The sequence below is a fragment of the Micropterus salmoides genome, unplaced genomic scaffold, assembly GCF_014851395.1.
Source record: "Micropterus salmoides isolate LMB-PRFRI ecotype aquatic unplaced genomic scaffold, ASM1485139v1 Ms_hic_scaffold_19, whole genome shotgun sequence".
NCBI classification, from domain to species: Eukaryota; Metazoa; Chordata; class Actinopteri; order Centrarchiformes; family Centrarchidae; genus Micropterus; species Micropterus salmoides.
The window spans coordinates 27,440,928-27,467,384 of NW_024041039.1; the positions used below are offsets into that span (position 1 = coordinate 27,440,928).

Here is a 26,457-nt window from a genome sequence, read left to right on the forward strand (position 1 = left end):
TGATGTGTCACTGAGTTGACAGCGTTTCAGTACAACAACAGATTTAAAGTTGGGAAACCAAGATTGATGCCTCTGGCCATTGTCAGCCGTTAATAACAACGCATTACATGGTATTTTGCACATACAAACAATGTAGCAACATGTCAACATATACTGACTGGTTTAATGAGACACAAATAAGAGTATAAACAGTATATTACTACAGCTTTCACTACTGTTGATTCTGGGAGTAGCCATTTTGGATTTTGAGGGTGGGGTTAGTGAGGAAGGCTAGATGATATTTCTGACTTGGAACTTGGATTATGAATACCGAATGTTCAAAAAAATATTCAAGTCCCCCAGTCTCTAACTTTTGTGTGTTATGTAGCACACCTATCGTTGGGTGCCAAAAATAATTTTTGAGTTTTGGGTAGGCTACAAAGTGTGTTGGTGATAGAAACTTCCAAGTTGATGTTTTTAATTTTGGTGGTTGGTTGACCTAAGTTTACATTTGTATTACATAATGGCTTCCTTTTCTTCCATGCAGTTTGAGAATAAAATAATGCACTAATCCAGTAGTTTTATTCGGTTTGTTGGCTGCTGATGGCTACAGTCTTAGCCATTATACAGCATCTGTTCAATATTTGTGAAGTTTCTCTTAACTGCATAAAAAGTTTTAATACACAAGAAACAATTGGTTGTTGTGGTAATAACTTTTGTTAATTGTTATGCCAGGAATCCACTGACTCCGGCTATGGCACGTTACGGCTGCGCCGGCGTCAAAGCACACTGGAGGAGTCTCAGAAGCGTTTCTGCAGCGGAGCGTGCAGCCTGCCCCACATTATTTACTTGTTATTAATTTGTCCTTTTTGTGTTTCTGCTACCTTCTTCACAGCTCTATGTGACCCCGTTTTGTTCTGTCAACTTCAGGCTGCATTTCCCATAAGGAGCATTTCAGAATCAGAGCATTTTTCCCTGCCTGATTTTGCTGACATGTTTAGATTTTGTTGATTTTGTGATTAGTGCTTGCTTTTTGTGCTCCTACTGTAGGCTACGTAGTTAAATTATTTCTTTTTGTGTCTGTTTTACCTGTGTTATTTGTTGTTTTACAATTGTGAGTTTCCACAGGGTGTTTTATTTTGAAAATCGACCGGATTCTCTATGCCGTTCTGTGTCTGACTTCCTGCCTGGTTTGATCTGCACTGTGCTGCTTGATGCAGCTATTAGTAAAAATAGACCTGCTATTTTCTGCAGAGCGAAGCAGAGAGCCACTTCTGGGCCGATTCTGGTGCGTTTGGTGGACTCACAAGCATTGACTATAATTGCCGCAATTAGCTCCGGCAGCCGTAACGTGCCATAGAGTCAGTGGATTGTAGCGGTTATGCAAATTAGAGCGCTGAAACTCCAAATACAGCTGTAGGAAAGTCGCTACCTGAAGAAAATGCTGCTTAACACACATTTAGAATTGTGGGTGCCGTCCCAAGCGCCCAGTTCAAATCTGTACATTCTTGTTGTCACAATTTTACCATTACATCAGGATTAAGAGGATAGTCTAGTATGCCACCAGCTGGTCATAGCCCTAGATTAAACGTTGTAAACGTTGAAAATGTTGTTTTCCAAACACAGATGTACATTACAATGGTGTGTATCCTAATCCACCACTGATGAGTCCCACTGCTGTAACTTTCTCCCCACACTATTAGTAATGTTTTTAATGATGGAAGTTTGGTGAATGGTGTTAAAGCTAGAATGTCCAATAATGTTTTTCATGAATAATGTTTTGTTTTGTTTTTTTATCAAAAAAGGCAGTAATGAAACAAAAGGAGGGATTTTATCTTAATAAAAATCATTTAAGTCGTAAAACTGCATTCCAAATATTTGTTAAACAAAAAAGGAAGAAAAATGACAAGATATAAGAGGATATTTTGCATGTTAAATAGTGGTAGGCAACCCCCTTACCTCACAGAAATGGTTCAACCCTTGTGCTTAGCAGCCAATGGGAATTTATGACACTCACTTGTTCAAACTGGACAAGTGGCCAAATAGCTCAGAATTATGTGAAATTGATATCTGAAATCACACGTTGTTAATGTGTTGATAACGTGTTGATAACATGTTGTTGCCTTGTCAAAAATCAAATCATATTTTTGAACTGCTTGGCTTTCCATATACTTGCTTAGTTTTGACACCAAACTCCACATGTTTAGCCTGTATACGTAGCTATGAGAATGTCTGGACTGTTAAAGTAGTTCAGTTTCTTAAATTTAGGATTGTATGATTTTTAAATGTGTCCTTACATCAAATTTCTATGTAGGCTATGCTATTCAATAATTTTGACTTCCAAGGGCTAAAATCTGCCCAATCTCTCCCTGATTCTCTCCTCAATTATAATTGTGGCATTGAACAAATAAAAAGTTATGAAAGAAAAACTTAGACCACTGCAAAAAGTAGATGTATTGTTTTGGAAAAATCCACTTTGAATGATCTCAAAAACATGGACCTAAAATGTATCATCTTCGAATTGGTACAAAGTTTGTCTTAGTTTAGTTCTGATAAAGGCCAATTTGTTATTTATTAGACATTTGCAGCAATCAAGAACACATACACACATTCAGCCGTAGCTATCCGAACATGGTCTGCAAACTACAGGTAGCCTACAGATGGATCCAACAGGATGTAAATATTTCTGTGACTTCCTGTGTATTCTTTGAAAGCTGGTGGAAAATGTCCTACTTGCTGCTTTTTGTCACCGCCCCCTGCTGCTGCCGCCTGATCTCATCCACTTTTGAGGCGAGGCGCAGTTCATCTCCAACAAGCCTCTCAGGTTGAGCTGCTGCTCAGATGTTCCCAACACTCAGTGGGACTGCCACAGGACAGTCATGAAGATAACTTGACGGTAAGAGTCCCTGCTTTGTTATTTCTTTTCATTATTTTGTTTATTGTATTTGACTTTATGTAAGCATAACCAAGGAAAAAAACCCTAATGTAATCATGGGAACAGAAATAAAGAAATATAAACAGTTTTAAAACCTTTCAACGTAATTTATATTAACATATAAATAAATTATGTATAATTTATATAAGTCAGCTTAGCATAAGAGCCAGTTTATGCGTTTGATGATAGAGAGTTCGTCTTTCTAGTGTTTGTTTGCTCTGAGTCACAGTCTATTTGGTGCCAAAGCCTGTTCTTGTGGGGACGAGTTTGACTGGAGGTATCTATGTGAAGCCCCGGGAGCCATGACAGACTTCTGGTTGATTTCTGTCCCCCTGGACAAGACCAGTTTAACCAGTGTAGAGAAACTCAAGCACACCATTGCCAAAACCAACCTGGCCTCCTGCTGCAAGTTCTCAATTCCAGATCTCAAGGTGAGGCTGTGTATCATCTGTCCTAATGAAGAGCCTAAGGGAGCCAAGTAAAGTTTACAGAGTAATACATATGCACACACAAGGACCAGATATGGAAGAGTCTCCTTTCTTGATCTGTGAGAAGAGCATTGTCAAAAACAGGGAGCAAGAAGAATTGTATGTGTATGTTAGTTCTGTGTTTATACCAGTACAGTAGAGTATAGCTGAGGAGGGTGATGGTGTTTGGTGTCCTTCTCTGGTGAAGGGATATAGGCTCAGGTTGCTCTCTACAGTTTGAGGCAAAATTTCCATCTGACCCATTTCACTCAACGTGACCAATGTTCACCTTGGCTGCAAGGAATCGCATTTTAACAGCAGTTTTTCAAGCCTATCAAGAGCTCAAACATGAAAAGCCTTTAAATGTCATAGTAAATGTGATATGTGGGCATCACATTAAAGTAAGTTCACAAGTTGTTCTGCGTGCAGAACTGTTGCTTGTGTATGGTGATTTGACCTCCCTGTGATGTCAAATCAACAATACATCAGCCCCAGTAACATTAACTGTGCTGTCTTTGCTATGACCTCAGGTGGGAATACTGGACAGTCTGCTCAGCGTGTCAGATGACCTCTCCAAGCTCGACACACTGACTGAAAGGTAAAAAATATCCAAGAATTATGAACCAAACTATGTTTCCCATGCTCTGCTGATGCACACCAAACCTGTTTGTCTCAATGGTCATAGAACATTTGTAGCTTAATGTGCAGCTTTGTCATTAATTAAGACTTGTAACTGTGAGCTTGTGTATGGTCTGTGCCATGATTAATTGATGCTCAGGGACAGCTGACGGTTAGTTTTCCTCCTGATTTTAAATTCATTGTTGGTGCATCAGAGCTGATGTGGATGTTAAAGCCTATTTGCAACCTCAAAATGTGGCCTACGTAGATCAAACCAGACAGATTTTGACTCGTAATTTAATCCAGACTCGTGTTTATTAAGTTAGATCTGTTGTTTTCTGAAAGAGTTCTTTACTTGGATAAATAAAACCCTTGTTGGACATTAATAGTTCATTGTGAGCCTCAGTATCAATAACAAAATAATTCAGAGAAAAGAGATTTCCAGGAAAGGAGGCAATAAATGATTTAAATTGTAACTAAATAAATATTATATAAAATACATGAATAAACAAAGTAAAGGACCTCTTTATTAATTATATTTTTCCTGTTGCCTGGCCAGTGTGATTAAAAAAACATGTCAGTGTATGAGGGAGGTGATGGAGCAGTCCGGTGACAAAGTGCTGGAAAACGCCTTAGCCAATGGAGGTAACACACAAACACACACATATACATACTGAGGGTGTTGATTACATCCTAGATAGAAACTCATTAAGTAAGTGCAAAGAAGCCGCAGGCAACATGCACATTGCAAATGAGACTAAATGCTACTTAAACTGACTTCTGCATGTACATTATGCACAGAAACATCCGCTCCAGCACACACACTGAGAGATAACACAAACTGATCCCTTCACTTTGTATTAGCGTTCGGCATTGAGGCGGTAGGACAGATCAACAACTGCACAACACAAACCAGGCTAACCATTGTCTCTGATCACTTTCCCCCCATCAGACCACGGCATGAATCAGAGAGCCGTCCTGTCACCCCTGAAAGCTTACCTCAAGTCTCTGAGGGGTATTTTATCTGCTGGCAATTTGCTCTTTGAGCTGGAGTGCAATGCTGTGTGCCACCCTATATAAAGTGTGCATTTTACGGCGCTTTTTCCCCTGTGTTTTTTGGAATGACACTCCTATTCCACTGTGTGAGGTTTACAGTTTTACAGTTTTTGGTTTCTAGTTAGGTTATGACTTCTTGTGCATGTTTCTCAGTGGACCTGATGACCTACGTGACCAGGTTTCAGTGGGACAAAGCCAAGTATCCCACAGCTCTGCCTCTCTCCAGCTTGGCAGAAATCATCAACAAGGTACAAACTAATGAATATGAGGATCATATGGGGGCACTTAAATATATTTATTACAGTCATAATCACCTTTAAGGGGTACTCCAGCAATTTATTATTGCATTTTGGTGAAGATGGGAGACAGTGAAAGTCGCAGTGAAATGCTTCAGTATTGTGACCTATTTCTGAGGGATACCATTTAGTTACAGAATCCTTCAGATTCAGTTATGAATGTTTTGTCTCTAAGCACAAGTTGAGATGACATCTGGGTACTAACCATGACTAGTAAATTAAACTAAAAGCAGGTCTTTGCAACATGTTATTCCAACGTTTTTTGACGAATTGAACTCAAAATCAATTACTTTTTGCAATATATCTTTGTTATTGCATTTAAGCAGCATATATACAGTCATCATATCATTACATGTTATTAAAGATATTCAATGAGTTCTTATCTCGCTGAGGTTACCACATGTACTCCTGATGCTTACATGGGCTTTTAATACATGCATGTGTGTCAGGAAGTTTCCCAGATGGAGACGGAATTAAAATCCCGAGCTGCGGCGTTCAACAGTGTGAAAATGAGCTTGCAAAGCCTTGAGCACAAACTAGAGTGAGTGACTTGAGATACATGAAATTACAAATACATCATTCTATTAACCTTCAAATATTGAACTGGAATGTCTGTCTTTCCAGTGGGACTTTGCAAACTTGCAGTCTGAATGGTATAGTGAGGAAGGAAGACCTGGTGGTCTCAGAGTACCTCACCACTCTGCTGGTAGTAGTGACCAGGTGGGTGACACATTTACATTTTAAGTTATTCTACCTTTATTTTAGTGTAGAAGTGTTTGTGTGTGGATATTCATGTGTTGTTTTGTAAATGTGTCTCTGCACATTCTGTGTTTTTGGTCACAGAGGGAGCTACTTGCTGTGGGAGGGGACCTATGAATCTTTGTCAGAGTTCGTGGTTCCACGGTCCAGCAGGTGAGCTGCCTATGCAGGCTTGGCTGTAAGACGAGTCATTCTACTTGATCCAAGTACAAGTGCACCGGCAAAGCTCTGAGTGCCTGCTCTCAGCATCCAAAAGGTCAGGCTATGGTTAACAGGTGTTCAATTACTGGCAGAAAGTAAGAGTCCGTGTGGCTTGGATCAGTAGCATGGGAGGAAACGTTTATTTCCAGAGAAGAGATGTATTCAATAAAGAACTAAAAAGTGCTGTCTAAATTTGTCAAGGATGTTTGTTTTCAAACTTTCAACTACACAGAGTTGAAAGAGTCCCTGCTTTCAGCAACAGATCATCTGCATCTGTTTTGGTTGAAAGGAAATACCGGTTGGTGTTAGCAAGGGTGTGGTAGTGGGAGGAAAAGTGGGACTGATTACCCAGGGCCCCAATCGGAGAAGGGCCATCAAAAAGCCTGGAATAAAATGTTTGTTTTTGTTTGAAATGTTTTATTTCTAAGCAAGTAGTGTCATAACTAGATTAAAATTGGCTGAATGAATTGGAGACTGAACTTAGGCTCTTAGGCCTCTCTCACCCCTTACAAAAGATGTAAATGGTTTAGTCCACCCTGCACTAGGATACTACGGCTGATGGTGGAGCAACATGCCTTGTGACAGTCCTGTAGAAACATGGCGGCGCAACATAACATCCATTTTAGAGGACCCGCGGTGTATGTAGATAGAAATGGCTCATTCTAAGGTAAAAAACCCCTAACGGTTCATTATGTAAGGTCTTTATACACCACTGAAAACATAGTTAAGTATATTTTATTGCGTTTCTGTCAATAGATCCTCTTAAATATTACATACTGAACCTTTAAGTTAATATCAGCAGTTTAGATTGAAGGCAGTCAGTGAGGAATCTAGCTTGAAGCATCTTGCATTGTAGGCTAGAACATTAATTATTATCAGCAGCTTAAATTAAACTTTCTAAAGTTTTAATTACTTTGCTTTTAGGCCCACTTACCTTTGAACCAATAACTTACACTGTGGTCAGGGAGACAAAGAGAGATTAAATGGCCGTAATGGCTGTATGTAATTTTTCAGTTGTCTTTTATTATGCAGTATAGTAAGCATTTTCTCAATGGACAACTAAGATGGTATTTTTTTTCTTATACGCAAACTTTATGCTATGTCTGCACCTCCTGTCCAGACTAAAACAGCAAATCCAAAGACCTAAGATAGGGAAGTTTGAAAACGCTGCCGACCCCGTAAAGATTTTAAAACTCCGGGGTAGTGTTTTAGTGAGGACAGGCGAAAACGGAGGACTTTAAAAACAATGACGCAGACCCCCACATCTGGCTTCCTTATTGGGTCTTATAAGTCATGCAAAACAAAAACACAATGCTACTGACCATGTTTTAGTTTTATTAAAATATCTTGTACTTTGCAAATAACACTTATACACTTACTGTGCATTTTGCTGTATTTACTTTACGATGATTCTCAGTCTGTTTTCCCGCCGCCACAGTCTCTTTGTACTCCCGTATTACTTTCAGTAAGAGTTCCACCTCGTTGTTGGTCCATGCAAAAGAATCTCTGGTTAAGTTCTTTGTCTGCAGTAGTACTTTTGCCAGATCTTTTGGAACTGTTTTTTAATATAGATGGAGATTCTGATACGCAGCTGAAACGCTGATGTGGACGGAGATCGTTTAGATTCGTTTTAGTTTATCTCAAAAGATGCATGAGACAGGGACCAAGAGAGAAAAGGGCCCAAAGAGGCTGCTTATGTATAGGGCCCACACTTTTGTGTGACGCCGCTGGGTGTCACTGAATATAAGAATAATGGTTAATATGGATCTTTGAAAGCTGATGCTGGCCTGTTTGGAAATAATAAGTCTAGAAAACTAAAATTAAATCCAAACATAGACAAACCTCAGAAGACGAAATACAAAAGTGAGTACACCCCTAAGTGAAAATGTCCAAACTGGGCCCAATTAGCCATTTTCCTTGTTAGTTTGACTCGTTAGTGTTACAAGCAGGTGTGTTAAATTAGTTTAATTTGTTATCGCTCTCACACTCCCTCATACTGGTCACTGAAAGTTCAACATGGCACCTCATGGCAAAGTACTCTGAGGATCTAAAAAAAAGAAAGGTTGCTCTACATAAAGATGGTCTAGGCTATAAAAAGATTGCCAAGACCTTAAAACTGAGCTGCAGCACGATGGCCAAGACCATACAGCGGTTCAACAGGACAGGTTCCACTCAGAACAGGCCTCGCCACGGTCGACCAAAGAAATAGAGTGCACATGCTTCATATCCAGAGGTTGTCTTTGGAAAATAGACGTATGAGTGCTGCAAGCACTGCTGCAGAGGTTGAAGGGGTGGGGGGGTCAGCCTGTCGGTTTTCAGACCATAGGTGCACACTGCATCAAATTGGTCAAAGACAAGCAGGCTAAGGACATGGATTACTAGAACCATGTCCTGTGGTCTGATGAGACCACGATAACCTTATTGGTTCAGATGGTGTCAAGCATGTGTGTCTTGCCTACAGTCAAGCATGGTGGTGGGAGTGTCCTGGTCTGGGGCTGCGTGAGTGCTGCCGGCACTGGGGAGCTACAGGTCATTGAGGGAACCATGAATGCCAACATGTACTGTGACATACTGAAGGAGAACGTGATCCCCTCCCTTCAGAGACTGGGCCGCAGGGCTGTATTCCAACATGATAACGACCCCAAACACACCTCCAGGATGACCACTGCTTTGCTAAAGAAGCTGAGGGTAAAGGTGATGGACTGGCCAAGCATGTCTCCAGACCTAAACCCTATTGAGCGTCTGTGGGGCGTCCTCAAACTGAAGGTGGAGAAGCACAAAGTCTCTAACATCCACCAGCTCCGTGATGTCGTCATGGAGGAGTGGAAGAGGACTCCAGTGGCAACCTGTGAAGCTCTGGTGAACTCCATGCCCAAGAGGGTTAAGGCAGTGCTGGAAAATAATGGTGGCCACACAAGATATTGACACTTTGGGCCCAATTTGGACATTTTCACTTAGGGGTCTAAGTGTCTACTCACTTGTTGCCAGTGGTTTAGACGATGTGTTATTTTGAGGGGACAGCAAATTTACACTGTTATACAAGCTGTACACTCACTACTTTACATTGTAGCAAAGACATTTCTTCAGTGTTGTCACATGAAAATATATAATCAAATATTTGCAAAGATATGAGGGGCGTACTCACTTTTGTGAGATACTGTATACTGGAAACCATTTAAGCCTCATATCTAGTGCACCATCACATCGCAGTATTACAGTAGGCTACTTCAGTCTCACCCAGCTTTCACTTTATTTTCTCTTTGTTGTCTTCCATCTTGACCTGTTGCTGCATGTTGACACGTGTCGCTCTGTCCTGTGTGAACATCAGGAAGCTCTACGAGGATGGAGAGGGAGGCATTTTCTCAGTTACACTTTTCAAAAGAGCTGTGTGTGAATTCAAAGCCAAAGCCCAGGAGAGCAAGTAAGCAGGACGGATAGGCAGTAAAAACACTCTCAAGTCAAAGCTGTGTTGTCGGTGTCAATTACCATAGTGTAGCCTATGATCCACACAGGTTCATCGTACGTGAGTACCACTTTGAGCTGGAGGACAAGAAGCAGCAGGAGATGAAGCAGCTGAGTGTTCACAAGAAGGAACAAAATGTGAGTCAAACATCATGAATGCTTTCTATAGAGCATTTGGATTTGTGTGTGTGTTGTAGTATATTATAAATGAGCATGCCTCTCCCCAGGGAGTCTTTGTGCGTTGGCTGAAGGTGAATTTCAGTGGGGTGTTTGTTGCTTGGATTCACCTGAAAGCGCTGAGGGTGTTTGTGGAATCAGTCCTCAGGTCAGTGCTGATGACAGAAGTAATTTCCTCGTTTTCTCTCAACATTAATATGAAATGGCACGTTGTTGCATTTTCCTTTGACCTCTGTGTGTGAGGAGACTCTTAATGATGTCCCCTGCCAGGTATGGATTACCGATGAACTATCAGGCTCTTCTGCTGCAGACGGACAAGAAGCGTTCAAAGAAACTGAGAGCAGAACTCGCCTCGCTGTTCATGCATCTGGACCCCACTGCCACTGCCAGCAAGACAGATGTAAGAGGCCAAATCCACTTGCACTGCCTCAAACGTTGCTCATAATTTTGTCATTGTTACATTTGTGTTTCATCTCGCGCTGAAGAGGCACGACTACACAAACATAAAAATTCCTGAGTATGCTTGTTTACTTGTTACCTCTGGATCTGTATGTGTGATAAAACAATCTCAACTCTAAGTCCACTTATTAGCTGTTTCTGGAGCTTTCAAACACATCTCAGATTTCATCAGCAAATAAAGCTGACTCAGTTGACCTGACACATCAGACACATGATGACACCATGAGTCAGTCCCAATTAAAGTAATAATGCAGTTTAATTTTTAAGTACACGAAATTCTTAAAGTTTTTCTACTCACAATTAACGTGGATTAAAATGGCAGAACAGGGCATCAACCTGTAGCCATTCGAGTAAAAAAACTAACCTCATTAACACAAGTACTGCACTTTAAAGTAGAATTCTGAGTGACTTTGTCCCTCTTCGTAACTTAAGCACATCCAAGAGGCAAATATTTTACTAAACATTAAATATTCTCCACCAAAGTGACTGGGCCAATATTATAGATCAATTTTGCCCTATTGCAGATTTGTCCCTGTCAGCATATCAGTATGTCAGCCAATAAGTAAGTAACAGGAACCTGCAGCATAGAAATAACCAAGATACAGTATGTTTGAGGAAGTTTGAGGTAGCTGCACTTGTCAGTGCAGCAGAGAGCACTGACAAGTTATTTTTACTGTACATCTTGGTCACAATTCTTAAATAACCTAATTTAAAGTATTGTTGTTGTTATAGTAAGTAATAGTATAACACGGACAGGGGCAATTCAGCTGCATAATGACTATTTTTACTTTTGATACTTTTGCTGATAATACTTCTACACTTTTACCGAAAGATACTCTGTAGTAGCACTGATTAGCAGTTCTTTTTACTTGCACAATGATGCACACGCAGCTAACTCCAAACAGCAAGTTTAAATTTACGTGACTTTATATTTTTTTGCCACTTGGGGGCAGCTCAATAAACTGTGAACACAACACATAATATGTTTTCCACAACTACCTATAAGCCAACACAGTGTTTCTGTGCAGGTAAGCTGTGACATCCCAGGACTCATTCAGCAAGAGTACTGCTCCTACATCTGCTTCCACATCAACACCAATGTGCTGGAGATCAGCTAGCAGTCAGCAAAAAGAAGACCTGCTCGGTGACCAAGCTACGAGGGCCCTGACGCTCATGTGGTGGACACCACTCAGAGCCAGGAACATAAAGACCCCTGACTCTAAAATAAAACATATCCAGTGATATATATCCTTGAATATATTGGTTTTCCACATTTCTTGTGAGCCAGACATAACTGCCCAGTTTCCCTTGGACAGCAGTAGACGGATTGGGGCCCTTTTCACCACTCAATACCAGCTGCACATGGAACTGCGGAACCATTTAAATATGTTTAATATCTAAAAAATGTTGTTCAGTGTTTTCTTTTGAAAGAATGTGTACTGTAAATGTTAATGTAGGTGTACAGTTTCAAGCATTTTAAGTGAGCACATTCTTCTTAGAAATCCTAAAGCCATTTTAGTGTGATGAAGTGTCTTTCTTCATGCACGGTTGCACATTATTCAACACAAAAGTCCAGTACATTTATCAGTGCATTATTCAGTATATTGTGTAGAGACAACATATCATGACTCTGTATAAATATCACTTGTCTTTAAGCTCATGTTTGATCAGTATGTTTTTAAATGTAATGCTATCAGTGGTGGAAGTTCTCAGATCCTAGTAGTACCAATACCACAATGACCACAACGTAAGAATACTCCATTACAAGTAACAGTACTGCAATCAAAATCCTACTTAAAGTTATATTCCTTAAGATTTTCATGAAATCAGACCACATATTTTATAATATTCGTTTTTCAGCAATAGTCATTCAGTGCATTTACATTCAGTCTATATAGTAGTTTTAACAGTGAAGTGCGTTATTCCTGCACTCACTGTCGCCAAATAAACCACCACTATTATCAGCTAAATGTACTTAAAGTATCAAAGTAAAAGCAAGTGTTGTGCAGTAAAATGGCCCCTGTGATATTATTAATAATAAATTGTTAATTCTGACAAATCAGTGTGTAAGTAGAATTTCACTGTTGTAGGTAGTCATGGTGGGGCTAAGGGGAACTTCACCAATTTAACACATCAGAGTATGTTTACAAGTCTTGGTGCATATGTGACTCTCTCTGAAATCTGATAAATTGCCTCAGGTGATGTCACTGGTGTCAGTGTCAGTTGGAACTGAAGACTGAAAGTGAGAAAAAATGCATGCTATACATTAGGCTCTAACAAGAGGGTGCTATCCTTGTTCTGTGCAGCATATATTTTCACAGTGATTGTCTCTACTATCCTAAATGATAACTGACCGATCATGTTGGAAGATTGCAGGGTAAAGTAATCCATGCAAACATGTGGCATTTACCTTCTGAATTTGAATAGGAAAATAGGGAAATTAACACTGGTGGAACTGAGTTAGATGTTGTCTTTATTATATTATAATGTGTAGCTGATTAATGTTGCTCTTTTAATTATTGACTGGTCTTTTGAATTGAATGGTCTTTACAACCAAACAAGTATTGCATCCCCTGAAACAGATATCTGCTAGTGGATGTTCCGTTTGTTCCCTCCAGTCCGCTTGAGTGTGTGTGTGTGTGTGTGTGTGTGTGTGAGAGAGAGAGAGAGAGAGAGAGAGAGAGAGAGAGAGAGAGAGAGAGAGAGAGAGAGAGAGAGAGAGGTGTTAGGAAAAGCTGGCCGCTCAAGCTGTGCCGTTCAGTGCATGAAAACAGCCTGGAGAGGATCATTTACGCGCCGAAATAATGGACTTTGATTCTGGTTAGTACGCTTTACTTTTACATTGCAGGATACATATTCATTCAGTCAAACATTTAGTAAAATGTGGACAATTCCGAAGCCAAAATATAGAAGTGGTTTATGCGCAGAGGGGGAGATTGCAGTGAACATTGGCGGAGTCCGAGTGGTGCTTTTCGGGGATGTTTTGAACCGCTACCCGGAGAGCAGACTTGCGGAGTTGTTGAACTGCTCAGCTCAGAATTATGAAGTTATCTCGTCCCTTTGCGACGACTTCGATCCGGGCAGAAAAGAGTTTTATTTTGACCGAGATCCTGATGCCTTCAAGTGCATCATCGACGTTTACTACTTTGATGAAATCCACATCAAACGCGGCATTTGCCCCGTCTGTTTCATCAAGGAGATGGAGTTCTGGAAAATAGACCAAAGTGTTTTAGATGAATGCTGTAAAAGTTACCTAAGTGAGAAGGAGGAGGAGCTGAAAGAGATTGCAAACAAGGTGAAAGTTATCCTTGAGGATCTGGAGGTGGATCAGTGCATTACGCGCACCCAGCGGTGCCAGAGGTTCCTGTGGAGACTGATGGAGAAGCCGGGTTCCTCCCGGCCGGCGCGCGTCATTGCCATCGCATCCTTCCTCTCTATCCTGGTATCGGCGGTGGTGATGTGCATAGGGACCATCCCGGAGCTCCAGGTGACGGATACCAATGGAAAACTGGTCGAGCACCCGATCCTAGAAGCGATCGAGACCGTCTGCATGTCATGGTTCACAGCGGAGTACTTACTTCGTCTCGCCTCCTCTCCGAACAAGCTGCGCTTTGCGCTCTCCATCATGAACGTCATAGACTTTATGGCCATAATTCCTTTTTACGTAGTCATGTCCCTCACCTACCTGGGCACCACATCCATGATGGAGCTGGCTAACGTCCAACAGGCTGTCCAGGCTCTCCGCATCATGCGTATCGCGCGTATTTTCAAGCTGGCGCGCCACTCCTCCGGGCTGCAGACTCTGACCTACGCGCTCAAGAGGAGCCTCAAAGAGCTGGGGCTGCTCCTCATGTACATGGGCGTGGGAATCTTTGTGTTCTCGGCGCTGGCCTACACCATGGAGCAAAGCCATCCAGAGACCCTTTTCAGGAGCATCCCGCAGTCTTTCTGGTGGGCCATCATCACCATGACCACGGTGGGCTATGGAGACATCTACCCCAAAACCACGCTCGGCAAGTGCAACGCAGCCGTGAGCTTTCTGTGTGGGGTGATAGCCATCGCCTTGCCCATCCACCCGATCATAAATAACTTTGTGGTCTACTACAATAAGCAGAAAGTGTTGGAGACTGCGGCGAAGCATGAAGTAGAGCTGATGGAGCTGAAGTCCGGCAGGGACACGCGCAGAAAAAGCAGGGATTGAGACATTAAAACTGTGGACGCAGCAAAAGTTTGAGCAAGTGCTTTTTTTTTTCAAAAGACATTTAAGACTGAAACATACATTCAATTTAAGGAAAATGTGAAAAAAAAAAAAAGTCGTCAAAATCTAATACACCAAAACAAAATTTAGACAGCTGGACTTTTTATGGACCTGCAGACACAGTGGGACGTCTCCATGCAGACACCTGCACATTGCACCACAACAGTGATGTTGTCTTTACACAGTTGTGTTGTTTATATTGCTACTTTGTGTGGTACATGCTGCAGCTTATGGTGCAGTTATTTACTCCATAGCTATTGTTATTGTGAAGGCTGTTGTTATAAAAGAATTAAATGTAGGGCATGGAAAAACTTGTACATAGAGAAGGTATACACACTTGTGCATGAGAATCATTAAACCATCATATATCCTACAAGGCACTTGTTGATACTTGATTTTCAATAAAAACAGGAGGAGGTAATCAATTTAAATCAAGTTCATGTGTAATATATCCAGGTTTAATATTCTGGAAGCAAATATGTCAGATAGGGTGTGGGTGGATTTATATTCCAATTTAAATGCCTTAAATTTGAGTCATAAATTGCAGCCTCCAACAAACCTGTGAGTGATTAATCTCTTCCATCAGATTAATCTAAATTTGATCATTTTTGTTTTATGACAGCTATCAAAAAGATGAATGTCTGGCAGACCCCTCTTGCCGTTGGGTAGATGCAATTATTAATTCCCATGGGGTGAAATAAATGAAAGAACTAAATAAATCAGCCTTTTGAGGCCATGAGAACACACATACTTTCATGATACTTTCTCAAAAACAACAATTTTAAAATTGGATCTCATTTGTTAAACTTTAGTCCTGGAGACATCTAAACCAACCAGACATTAACCACAGGTGACTGCTGCTGACAATGCCAAGCACTCCTGCAGAGATGTGATCAAATTTTCTTATTCACTGTTTCTGCTCAGGTCCAAAGGTAAAGTGTGTGTTTGTGTATGTGTGTGTGTGTGTGTGTGTGTTTTGAATTTTCCATTTGTGCCAGCATGTTCACGTCCACTTCAAAGTAGTATTCCATCTTTTATATGCATGCATAACCACTAGAAGCCTTGCTAAATTTTCACAAATTGCATTTTGAAATCTTTTTGTGCAAAGATCTTTCACTGTGTTGTTCAAAATTTAATACAGGAGAGGTTAAGTAAGTTTTATTTAATACCGGCATTCACTTGCCAAAATGTATAGTTAGAGAAGGAAGTACTTAAGCAAAATAAGGGATATTTCTATGTAGAAATCCTCCATTACAAGTCCGTCATTGAAAATGCATGCAGAAGTATTATTAGCAACATGTGTTAAAGTATCAAAAGGAAAAGTACTGGCCCCTGTGATAGTATTATTATCATTAATATTGTGTGTTAATTTCCTACTGATGCATGAATGTGTCTATTGTACTTTTGTAGCTGATCAAGCTGGAGTTAATTTTAACTACTGTTGGGTTTAATCTATATCATCATCGTGCATTTTATGTGTAAAATCATAATTTCCAAATTAACTAGTAACTAAAATAATCAAATAAATGTAATGAAGTAAAAAGTACAATATTTCCCTCTGAAGTAGAAATGAGAAGTATAAATGAGCATAACATGGAAATTACATATACCTCAAATGTGTGCTAAAGTACAGTACCTGAGTAAATGTACATAGTATATTCGACCAATGGACATTTATAAGAATTTAATTTGGAATTTTTTTGAGTTCTGCCTGTGTGTAGTCATGCACAGAGGGCTGCTTCTCCAAGGAGCCTTAGTCAGTGTTTTTTTGTTGTGTCTTGTCTTCTAGCCATCTTGTACAAAAACGGCACAGGGATGATGACAGAAAATGTCTGAAAAACTAGATTGAAGTCCCCCAAACAAGCGTTGTATTGTAGACAAGACAAGGGTCAGTGTTGTATGGGTGAATGCCTCTGTTAATCCTGTGAGGTGTGTGTGTGTGTGTGTGTGTGTGTGTGTGTGTGTGTGTGGACACACATTTATCACAGTCTGCCTGAGTCTTCATCTGCGTGTCGCCGTATAAGTTTCTGTGTTTATCCGTGCTTATGCATCACATGTGACACCATCCAAGCTGTGGTCTGTGAGAAACTGCCGTCCCCAGGGGTAAAACACTTCAAAGGAAGGCTACACGGTACACACACCCACACACACACTCGACGCTGAAAAACACTCCCCTCCCTCTCTCTTCCACCACCACCCCACCCGCTGCTTCTCTCCGTCTCCTTTTCACCCCTTCGTCCTGCCTCCACCTCCTCATCCTCCGCCTCAGATGATGATCTGTCAGCTTCACTGGCTGAGAGAGCAGCGATCAGACGCGATGATATGTACAGCGTTAGTCCTATCATATTTTAAAGGGGGTTTAGTGATGCAAAACGTTATGCTCATAGGTTCAGATCTTTTAAGAAAGTGTATTGTACTCTGATGGTAAAAAATGGAAGGAATAAATGATTGTTCATGAACATTAAAGGATGAAAGATTTGTGTAAGGATGAAGGGAAATTAAAAGACAGAGACATCAACTGACATTGAGTTTAACCAATTATAGCACTTCATATGTTATGCATCAGCAACCTTTACAAATGACTCAGTCTCACTCCTACTGCATGGCACGGACACACACAGGTTGAGATGATATGTTGCCGACCACAGTCTGTAATGACCTTTAAAAGCAGAAAAGACAGACTGACCGTCACTTTTGTATGAACATCCATGTTACTAATGTACAATTTATTTTTTCTGTGGCTCTCCTGCTAAGTTTGATCCATGGCAACCTGTATACAAACGCATCAAAGATGTAAGAACCTCCCTGTCAATACCTGGCCTCCCCCAGTGTGCTTTGATGCTTCACAGGAGAGGTCTCCCGTGATGCTTACAGTCCCAGAGTGCACAAGTTTCTGAAGGAGGATTTAATGGTAGCTTTTGATTGAAGAATGGTTAAATACTGATAATTCAGTCATTTTTAATTAGTTCCCACTGGTCATAGTAATGTAGCAGTGTAGGCGGGTCCGTAGGTTGGTTAGTGTTTAGGTTACTGAAGTTTCACTTTTTTTTTGTGCAGGGTTTCTTGAGCACTGATGCCGCAGCACTGTGGCAAACATGTGATCACAGTGGAAAGCAAAAACACATATTCTCCAATCCCTGTGTAAGAGATTGCTTAAGAAAAAAATATATGAGTCAAGTTTTTAAATCTGATTATGGAAAAAACACTGTGATGCTTTCAGAACATGTGGTGTGGGGTGCAAATTTAAACACAAGGATCCAACAAAGCTGCTCTGACAATCTGTTGATGGCAGTCAGATATGGATGACGCCTCTGTTTATGAAAATGAAAGTTAAATTACAAATCACAACACCGGCAATAAGCAAAGGATAGAATTAATAATGAAAATCAGGTCATTATTATTATCACATACATCAACTAAAAATATCCATTAAACACATCAACCAATTGAATTAAAATGAAGTAAATCATAGATTATAAAGATTTAAAAGACCATATTTTAACTCACATATTCACTTTGTTCAGTTAACCAACCAGGGAAATGCCTAACAGGCTGATGCAGGCAGTGTTGTGTAATTAAATTCAAAATAAGACTGTGATGTAACACATTTATAAAGATCTTATTAGGTTTCAGTGTTGGTTTCATGGAAACCTGAAGACACCAGAGGCTGGCTATTATAATCTATGTGGCATTCAGTTCAGCCAAATAGCTTAGAGTTTGATTGAGCAACAAGTACTTTGATTAAAGGAAGTCACATATATTGGTAATTTATTGTGAAACAGACTAAATCACATAAGGGAAGAAAATGTTTTATTTGAATAGGGAGTGGGGATTAAGAACACACCCTCTCTTGTTGTCAGATTAATTACACTGTAACAAATTGCTGTAAAATAACGGGACATTTTGTACAGTAATGCACCGTTATTTGTACAGTTGAATACTGTCAATGTTGATGCCTTTGAGGGAAAAACATATTAACAGCGAGCTACTGTACAATGTCACTGTCTAATAGAGTATTTTTTGTTTTGTTGCTTGAGTCCGCCCATAACTCATCTGATCACGTCATGTTGCTTCACGTCACACCACCTCAGCACGTGGTCAACTTACATAAATTAAAAAAACGAGTTTAGCATTATAGAGTAGTGATTTTAATCAACATAATAGGAAGGATAATAAAGAGATGAAGAACTGAAGACAATTTTCACCCGGATTCTGGCCCTGGCAGCACTGAAGTGGGCGAAGCAGATCCCCACCTGGTGCTCTCTTCCTTGCCTAAGCCTGCACACTGTTATCCATCCTGCTCTTGTGGCTTACTTAACAAGGTAATTTCAATCTTATCAAAGTCAGCATTACCCGGTTATGATATTGTGTGTTGATTTTTATCAAATGTAAAAGACAAAAGCATAACAAAACCCATGTTGCAAGCATGCATGGACACAAAGCATAGAGCCTGAACAAAGTTTCAGAAACTGCTGTACTGTATACATTTACTGGTTACATGCTAAAATATAGTGTAATAGATAGATATATAGAGGGTTATTAGGTTGCTCTCACATCTGCCAATAAAGGTCATTCAAATTTGAATTTGATATCAAAAGAGAGCGATAGAGAGGAGGGCTAAACTGCGCTTGCCTGTGAGGTCTGAACCGAGGATAATGCATGCATATCTGAAGTTTTTTAACAATAGACACCATGGTTGAAAAAATCCAAAGTACAGTCTTAAAGGACCAATATATAATATATTTACTGTACTAAATCACAAAATAACCATGATATGTCAGACTTCGATTATCTAAAGTGGAATGTCCAATGTGAGAGGATTACATATTGAGTGCAAATAATCTTTATTTAGCACACCTAATTTCTTTTTTGCTTTCTCTGTTTTTTCGTGATCATACCTTATGGATACTGAAGGCAGGGTACAGTTTTAAGTATGGTATGCAAGTTGTTGAAAGATTGTTGAGGACCTGCTTGAAATGATTTATTGTTGTTATGGATTGTATTTTACAAGAATTACATTACTGTAAATTTGTCAGCTACAGAAGGTGTATGAAGCAGTGGCTTTAATAAATAATGTTACATAGCTGTCATAGTTCAAGAAAATAATTTAACTGATCATAGGATACATAGAGTAGGCTAGTATAGCATATTGAGAACCTGTTCAGAAATTGCGTTTTAATGAAATCTATTTTACAAAATTGTACTTATTTTAAAATTTGTCATTTTATTTTGTTGATAGTGCATTGACTTTAATAAATGCCACATGCTGTAAGGCCATCTATTGTCTGATCCATTTAAAGGCAAGAAATTTTGAGGTATTTTTATTTTGAAATGTAAAATGTTTAAATCATTAGCTTACAGCAGTGTTATACTGTAAAACCAAACAAACAGTATTATACTGTAATGCTTATATTACTAGCACATTACTGTAATATTTTTTACAGTAATAAACTGTTGTTATTGATTACAGTAGTTACACTGTAAAATAACAGTTTCATGCTGGCAACTGTAGCTGCCAGTATTTTATTGTAATTTAATGACAAATGTTGTTACAGTGTATTTTAACATATAATTGACACCTGTGATGAGTAGCTTGTAGCTGCAGTGGTCTCCTTTTACTACAAAAACATGGATAGATAACTTTATTGATCTAAAACGAAATGGTTCATGGTCACCCATGCACAAGACAGGTCACAAAGAACTACACATACATTCCAGGAGGCTTAGTGTAAATCAATCCACTTATGAATGGCCAATCTGGAGAGATGCTCCTAAAACAAGACCAAATATAGCCACAAGTGGCAATGATTGGGGTCCAAGCAGATTGCAAAAAGGTGCAGATGACTTAAAAATATAAGGGGAAATAAAATTTTTTAAGCCAAGCTGTTTCTGAGATAATTGCAAAAACACCTTGAGGTCAGTGAGTGGCATCATATGTGCCTGAATAGTGGGTGGAATTAGCAACCCAATTGCCAAATTTTGTGTTTCAAAATCTTACAGTTTTTTGCAGAGAAAAATAAAAAGAAGCAACTTTCATAGGGTCCAAGTAGAACAAGCGGTCTTCAACTTAATATGACCTCAATTGTCCCATTGTTGGCAAGCTGGACTTGACCACATGGGGATTTGATGGGCTGGATTTCTGTATCCCAAACGAAGGTGACTTACTGACTGAGCCACTGGTTACATGTGGCTTCCACACACCGTCTCATAAGTTGAGGCAATGACATCATTTGTGCCAGACAGGTATTTTTTCATTTGTTTAAACTTAAAACACTTTACAGTCAACATGTTGGTAATACAATTCTGAAAAGATCTTGTGCATGTAGTTCAAATTACAGCAAGAAATTAACTATCACAGCATACTCACCATTTGACCGATCCTAAAACTCTTTGAAACACTTGACATCCATACCATCTAGAGAATGTCTGTTAATTTTGGTGGCATTTGAATGAAGACTTGTGTAGATATTTATGTCAATTGATTTAGCATATTTTAAAAAGTGAGGGACTTCTGAATTGAGAATAGGTTGCAGTGAGGCAAACTTTGTCACACAATGCTGAAAACACAAAAACGTGCTGAAAACATTTCAGCTCCCTTAAATGAAAATGGCAGTTTCATTTTTTAACAAAAGATTATGTTTCAAAAGACAACAAATAACTGATTTAAGGACGTTTTTTAACAAACCAAACAAGATAAACAAAGCCAAATTGTGACGGGAACAAGGAAGAAAGACGATTTGAGCAACTACTTTCTGAACATAGTGGAGCATATAGTAGCTAAAGAGCCAACTAGTTTTATTAGAAGCTGGTGAAGAACCAAACAGGGCTAAAAGAAGAGTGAAATTGGCCTTTCATTCATCTGGTGGCCAGAAACATGACGCCAAATGAATGAGTGTTGCTGTGTGTCTGCTGGATGTGTAAGATGGCAACTGTTTTCTTATACAACTGTCAGTGTTGTTGTGTTACGCTACCCCCAAGTGACCAAAAAAAATTATAATGTGATGAAGGTTCAAGTAAATAAAGAGGCTTCTTACAACCTGGTGGTCAGGAGGTCGAAGAAAAAACTTCTGCTTAGGGCCCCAAAAACACTCAGGCCAGTCCTAGACTAGTAGGCTAAAGTGCAAATTTTACTGGACAGAGTGAACGTTTTAGCAACAGCTAAGCACTAGTATTACCTGCTCATGTATCTGTGGGATTGGCTAGTGAATTCATCACAATGAATGTTAAAATGAAAATAAAAATACACATTTCTTGTGAAGCTCTACAGAGTCCATGCTTTTCTGTGTTTGATTTTCTTGTAAAAACACAGGAACACAGCACTGCTTGGCAGCGGACTCGTACATCGAGTGCTCACGAGTATGTGAGCACTCAATATTTCTGCCTGCAGAGTGCTTTCCATCTTTGGGCAAATAAAACTCTAAACTGTCAGATTAAAAGCCAACTGTATGTGATTTGAACATGTAACCCTCTGCATTTTGTGTATTCACAACAAGTAGTGGTGCAGGCAGCGTGTCCCTCTAAGTAAAGCATCTGTCAGTCAAACACATTGCACTCAACACAGAATCAAACCTTGAATCCTTTATGTGATGTCATGTATAACAGTACAGCAACATATCCCCCTCCGCTTTTCTTTCTGTCTCAAAAAAGCACAACTAATTTTCCTCACCAGCAGTGGTCTTCTGTTGTCATGGCTCCAGTCTTTAAATAACAGTCTCACTCTCATTATTCTGCCTAAGCGAAGCCTTTTTGCTTTTAGACTGGACTCCCACGTCGAATGCATGCAATTTATTGTAATAGATTTAATGGAGCCACACAATGTTTCTTTTTCAGATCTTATGCACGTCAGAAGTATAATTCATTATAGATATTTTGAGGTATTGCTAAGTTGGAAAGCAGAGAATGAGTTGTATTACCTGAAATCTGATCAAGTCCCTATGGAATAAGAGCACTGGGGATAGTTCACGCTTGTATTCAAATCCAAAATTCTGCAATGCTTACATGGTCATATCTGCTACATTTTATGAGCCATTTTCATTTACTGGCTTTATTCAGCCATTGAGTAAAGAATTCTTGTGTATTCATAATATTCCTCACTTCCTGTCTTCATTTAGACACGAAAGGTCATTTATGGGAACATCCTGTCACAATATTTGGCACTATAGTGCAGAAGAGGAAGTGTTATCACTGTTTAAAAACACAGGTGAGTTTAAAAGTAAGGGTATGTTGGAAGAGTGTCCTCAGTTTGCTGCATCACTGATGGTTTTTAAAACTTATTTTGCTGTGGAAGCCTTATTAATGACCATTGTAAGCGTGACAAACACTCACTCCCTCAACTCACAAGTGTGAGAAAACTGTGCTGCTTACTTTATTAAATCCAACTGCAAGTTAGGTTAGACTGGGAGTTTTGCTTGATATTTATTTATTTATCTATGCAGTTGGCATGGATAGCATTCATGCTGTGCTTGAGCAACATTTCAAAAATGAAAAAAGACTTTCAGAGACTGATTTAATATTAGAAGAATATATATGTCTCAGAGTAGTACAAACTGCTGTCTAGTGTTCTGACATCTGATAAACATTCAAACCAATAGATCTGTTACAAAAACTGAACTTCCTGCAGCGTTACCCAAGTTCCTGCAGCAACACACCCCCACCAAAGCAGCACCCTTCATTTTTCTATGCATGTGGCAGGCCATGTATGTGTTAATGTAGGAGATAGAGAGAGAGATCACAGCATGCGTTGACATGAGTAAAGCAGATTTTCGGGGGGGCCCATTTACTGGACCTTTTCAGGGGTCGAGTCATTTCTGTGGACGGGCCTGCTTGTAAACAAACAACAGCTAAACATTTACATCATTATTTCTCACCAAAACACATTGTGTGTATCCTTGATGTCTAACAAACATGCAGAATGTGAATTTTTTCTTCCTCATAAAACATTTGAAAATCCATGGTTTACAGTCACGTTTGCTAGCTTGACTTTGTGTTCTTCCCGGATATTTTTCTGGCATATCGCTTTTCTTGACACGTTACCACCACCTGTAGATTAGCGGAAGAGTGTGAAGCCATTGGCAGGACTCTGTGTGCTTGTGCTCATGCATATGCATCCTCCTGAGTGTGCAGAAGATACACACAGAACATACAAATGGGGACCCACTCAGCCAAACATTGCTCAGTAGCACAACTGGAGGTCAAAAACTCCACAGGATGCCGTTTAAGTTGAAGCAGTCAAATAAATTGAAATGACAACCAAGCTAAATATTTTTGCAGGGTATGTACTTTAAGATTTGTTAGTCAAGTTCCTGGGTTTTTATTCGTGTCACCAGAGACAACAGCCAGATGTGATTTCAAGGCAACAGAGGGAGACTCACTACTGTAGGATTACTTGTGTAGTGACTCAAGCTCAGTTAAAGTATTTCTGACAAACACAGAGAGTGCAAGTATGTTATTTTTGAGATTTTACATTTTGTGGCCTTAAATGCGCATGTTTTCGCACAAATATCTCACTTAAAGAATAACTTTGGTATTGTGTGGTAACATGTTTAGGTGTTGAAATGACTTGTAGCTACACAAAGTTTTTGAATCCGTGCAGTACATGGCTTCAGTCGCCAGTGGCTGAAACGTACTCCAGGGCAATTATGCCTGTCAAAGTTACGTCCACAAAAGAACTATTCTCGCTCTGAAATCTCATGGCAAGTTGTTGCAGGAAGACAATGGTGGGATTGTCACAGTTGAAGAGAGGAGTTTGTTGTGTTGGAGTAACGTTAGGAAATAAAGTCTTGGATGCAGTTCCTCTATGTACAAAACAAACTCCTCTCCCTTGTCTCCACAGGCGTTTCCTGCAACAACTCAATCTGAGCCTGTCCGTGGCAAAAATAATTTTGTGTATGTCATTTTGACGGGCACAATTGCCCCAAACAAAGCAACTGCAGTTGGTTTCTGGCTGCCCGCTGAAGACATCTACTGCACAGATGCCAAAACTTATTGTACCTGGTAATAATTTCGACAGCAAAATATGTGAAAATAGGGCACAGGTTTAAAAATACTGAAATCATCCTTAAAAGTATAGACACCGGTGCAGTGGACTTCTTTCCCTTTTTGACTAAAGAAATTGAATCTCATGGTTTCATCTTGTTCAGTGTCATCCATCTCAGCTTTCTCTGTGTTTACTGAAAATCACAGCACTCTATCAGGGTGAACTTCACTTCTCTGGTCAAGAAATGCTTCACTTAACTGGTAAGTGGGAGACAGAAACACTTCATGAATGGAGTGAGAAACTCGTCAGTGTCCTGCTTTAGATTCAACACTCCTTCTGACAGCTAAATTATTGATCTTGAGAATTAATCTGTAAAAGCCGCAGGACGGTGACCTTTCAGACATCTGTTTTTTCATCCTGCCAGTCTGATGCGGAGCGAGCACTCAGCCTCACCCGCTCAATGATTGCTTTGCACTCCTCCTCGGCCCCTACTCACTCACAGCTGGTCACTCTGTCTGGTATTTAGGGCGGCTCGCCTCTTTCAGAGAATGTGTTTTCAAGTGCCAATGCTGGAGACTCTTTATGTTGCTTTTTTAGTTTTGGAAAGCACTTCTTGGTCAATAATGCATGTTCTCCCTGCAGAGGTCACTGCTGGCAGGGGGTGAAGAGGTTGTCCTGTTTGGTGTATTGTGTGGAGATGTATTGACCTATGCGTAGGTTCTAATTTATGGCACGCATGACAGAAAGAGAGTAGACCTAAGGGTCCTTGACTGAGTAATGGATTGATAGCTGTAATAGTTTGAGTTTTGGATTATTTAAAAAAAACACATTAAAATGCAACGATTCAAAGTTTGAGAAATCACAAATACATTTGAAATGTTTGAATTGATTTCTGTGTCTTTATAAAAACACTCCCTACTACTGTTACCACAACTAAGAACATGAAAACTGAGTTGTTCTGCAGAGTCAAACAGGAAGAAAGAGTGAAGTTACTGAAAATATCACAATGAGCTTCTGGTGTTTCTGGTGGAAATGGACTACTTTCTTATTTTAGTGCAACCGTCAAAGTTGTAACTTATAATAGATGGATTGGCATAAAGATTTAGTAGACATTCATGGCATCTCAAACAATGCATCCTAATAAGTTTCAGTAGGTCAGTCAGTTGGTCCACCACTTTGGTCCAGACTGAAATATTTCAACAGCTTATTCATGGATTGCCATGAAATTTTGAACAGACAGTCGTGGTCCCCAGAAGATGAATCCTACTGAGTTTGGAAATCCTCTGACTTTTCCTGTAATAATGCCATGAAGTTGACAGTTTTGTTTTTATTGAAATGTCTCAAGAACTATTGGATGGGCTGCTATGTAATTTTGTACAGACATTCATGTTCCCCTCAGGATGAATTATATAACTTATAACTTTGGTGATTTTTCTGTAGCCACACCCACAGCTCAAAGTTTTTACTTATCCAGTGAGGAATATTTCCACTAACTAGACTGGATCAAACATTTGGCATGACATCTCAAGCAATGTATCCTACTGCCTTACAGTCGGTATAAGGATCAACCCTAATAACTTACCTAATAAGATCCCTAAACTATTAATCTAGTGTTACCTTCAGGTTAACATTTTAATTAGTCCTATTCATTCATTTATGACCAAATACCTGCCAAAGTAATGACATTAGCATCACCCACAGCTCTACTTTGTGTTTGGTGCTTCTTGGAAAATGTTAGCATGCTAAGATGCTAATCTAAGATGGTGACCATGGTAAACATCAATATTCATTTGAGAGGCAGACAGGAAATTGGA

General features: G+C 39.7%; 2 protein-coding genes across 2 annotated transcripts; both read left to right on the forward strand.

Annotated features, from left to right (window-relative positions):
- The first annotated feature begins 3,144 nt into the window (after positions 1-3,144).
- Positions 3,145-12,417, forward strand: atp6v1c2 (ATPase H+ transporting V1 subunit C2). The gene is made up of 12 exons (XM_038728098.1): positions 3,145-3,345; positions 3,912-3,979; positions 4,559-4,644; positions 5,209-5,303; positions 5,801-5,892; positions 5,976-6,071; positions 6,195-6,263; positions 9,640-9,732; positions 9,824-9,911; positions 10,001-10,098; positions 10,221-10,350; positions 11,438-12,417. Exons 1-12 carry the CDS (start codon positions 3,217-3,219, stop codon positions 11,525-11,527), a joined length of 1,134 nt encoding a protein of 377 aa, XP_038584026.1. The 5' UTR covers positions 3,145-3,216; the 3' UTR covers positions 11,528-12,417.
- A 766-nt stretch (positions 12,418-13,183) lies between these two features.
- kcnf1b (potassium voltage-gated channel, subfamily F, member 1b) lies at positions 13,184-15,610 on the forward strand. The gene has a single exon (XM_038729361.1). It carries the CDS (start codon positions 13,291-13,293, stop codon positions 14,608-14,610), a length of 1,320 nt encoding a protein of 439 aa, XP_038585289.1. The 5' UTR covers positions 13,184-13,290; the 3' UTR covers positions 14,611-15,610.
- The last annotated feature ends 10,847 nt before the right edge of the window (positions 15,611-26,457 follow it).

Coding starts and splice junctions, on each gene's coding strand:
- atp6v1c2 (XM_038728098.1), top strand. CDS start 3,217: ATGACAGACTTCTGGTTGATTTCTGTCCCCCTGGACAAGACCAGTTTA. Junction 3,346..3,911: donor TCTCAATTCCAGATCTCAAG/GTGAGGCTGTGT, acceptor CTATGACCTCAG/GTGGGAATACTGGACAGTCT. Junction 9,733..9,823: donor GCCAAAGCCCAGGAGAGCAA/GTAAGCAGGACG, acceptor TGATCCACACAG/GTTCATCGTACGTGAGTACC.
- kcnf1b (XM_038729361.1), top strand. CDS start 13,291: ATGTGGACAATTCCGAAGCCAAAATATAGAAGTGGTTTATGCGCAGAG.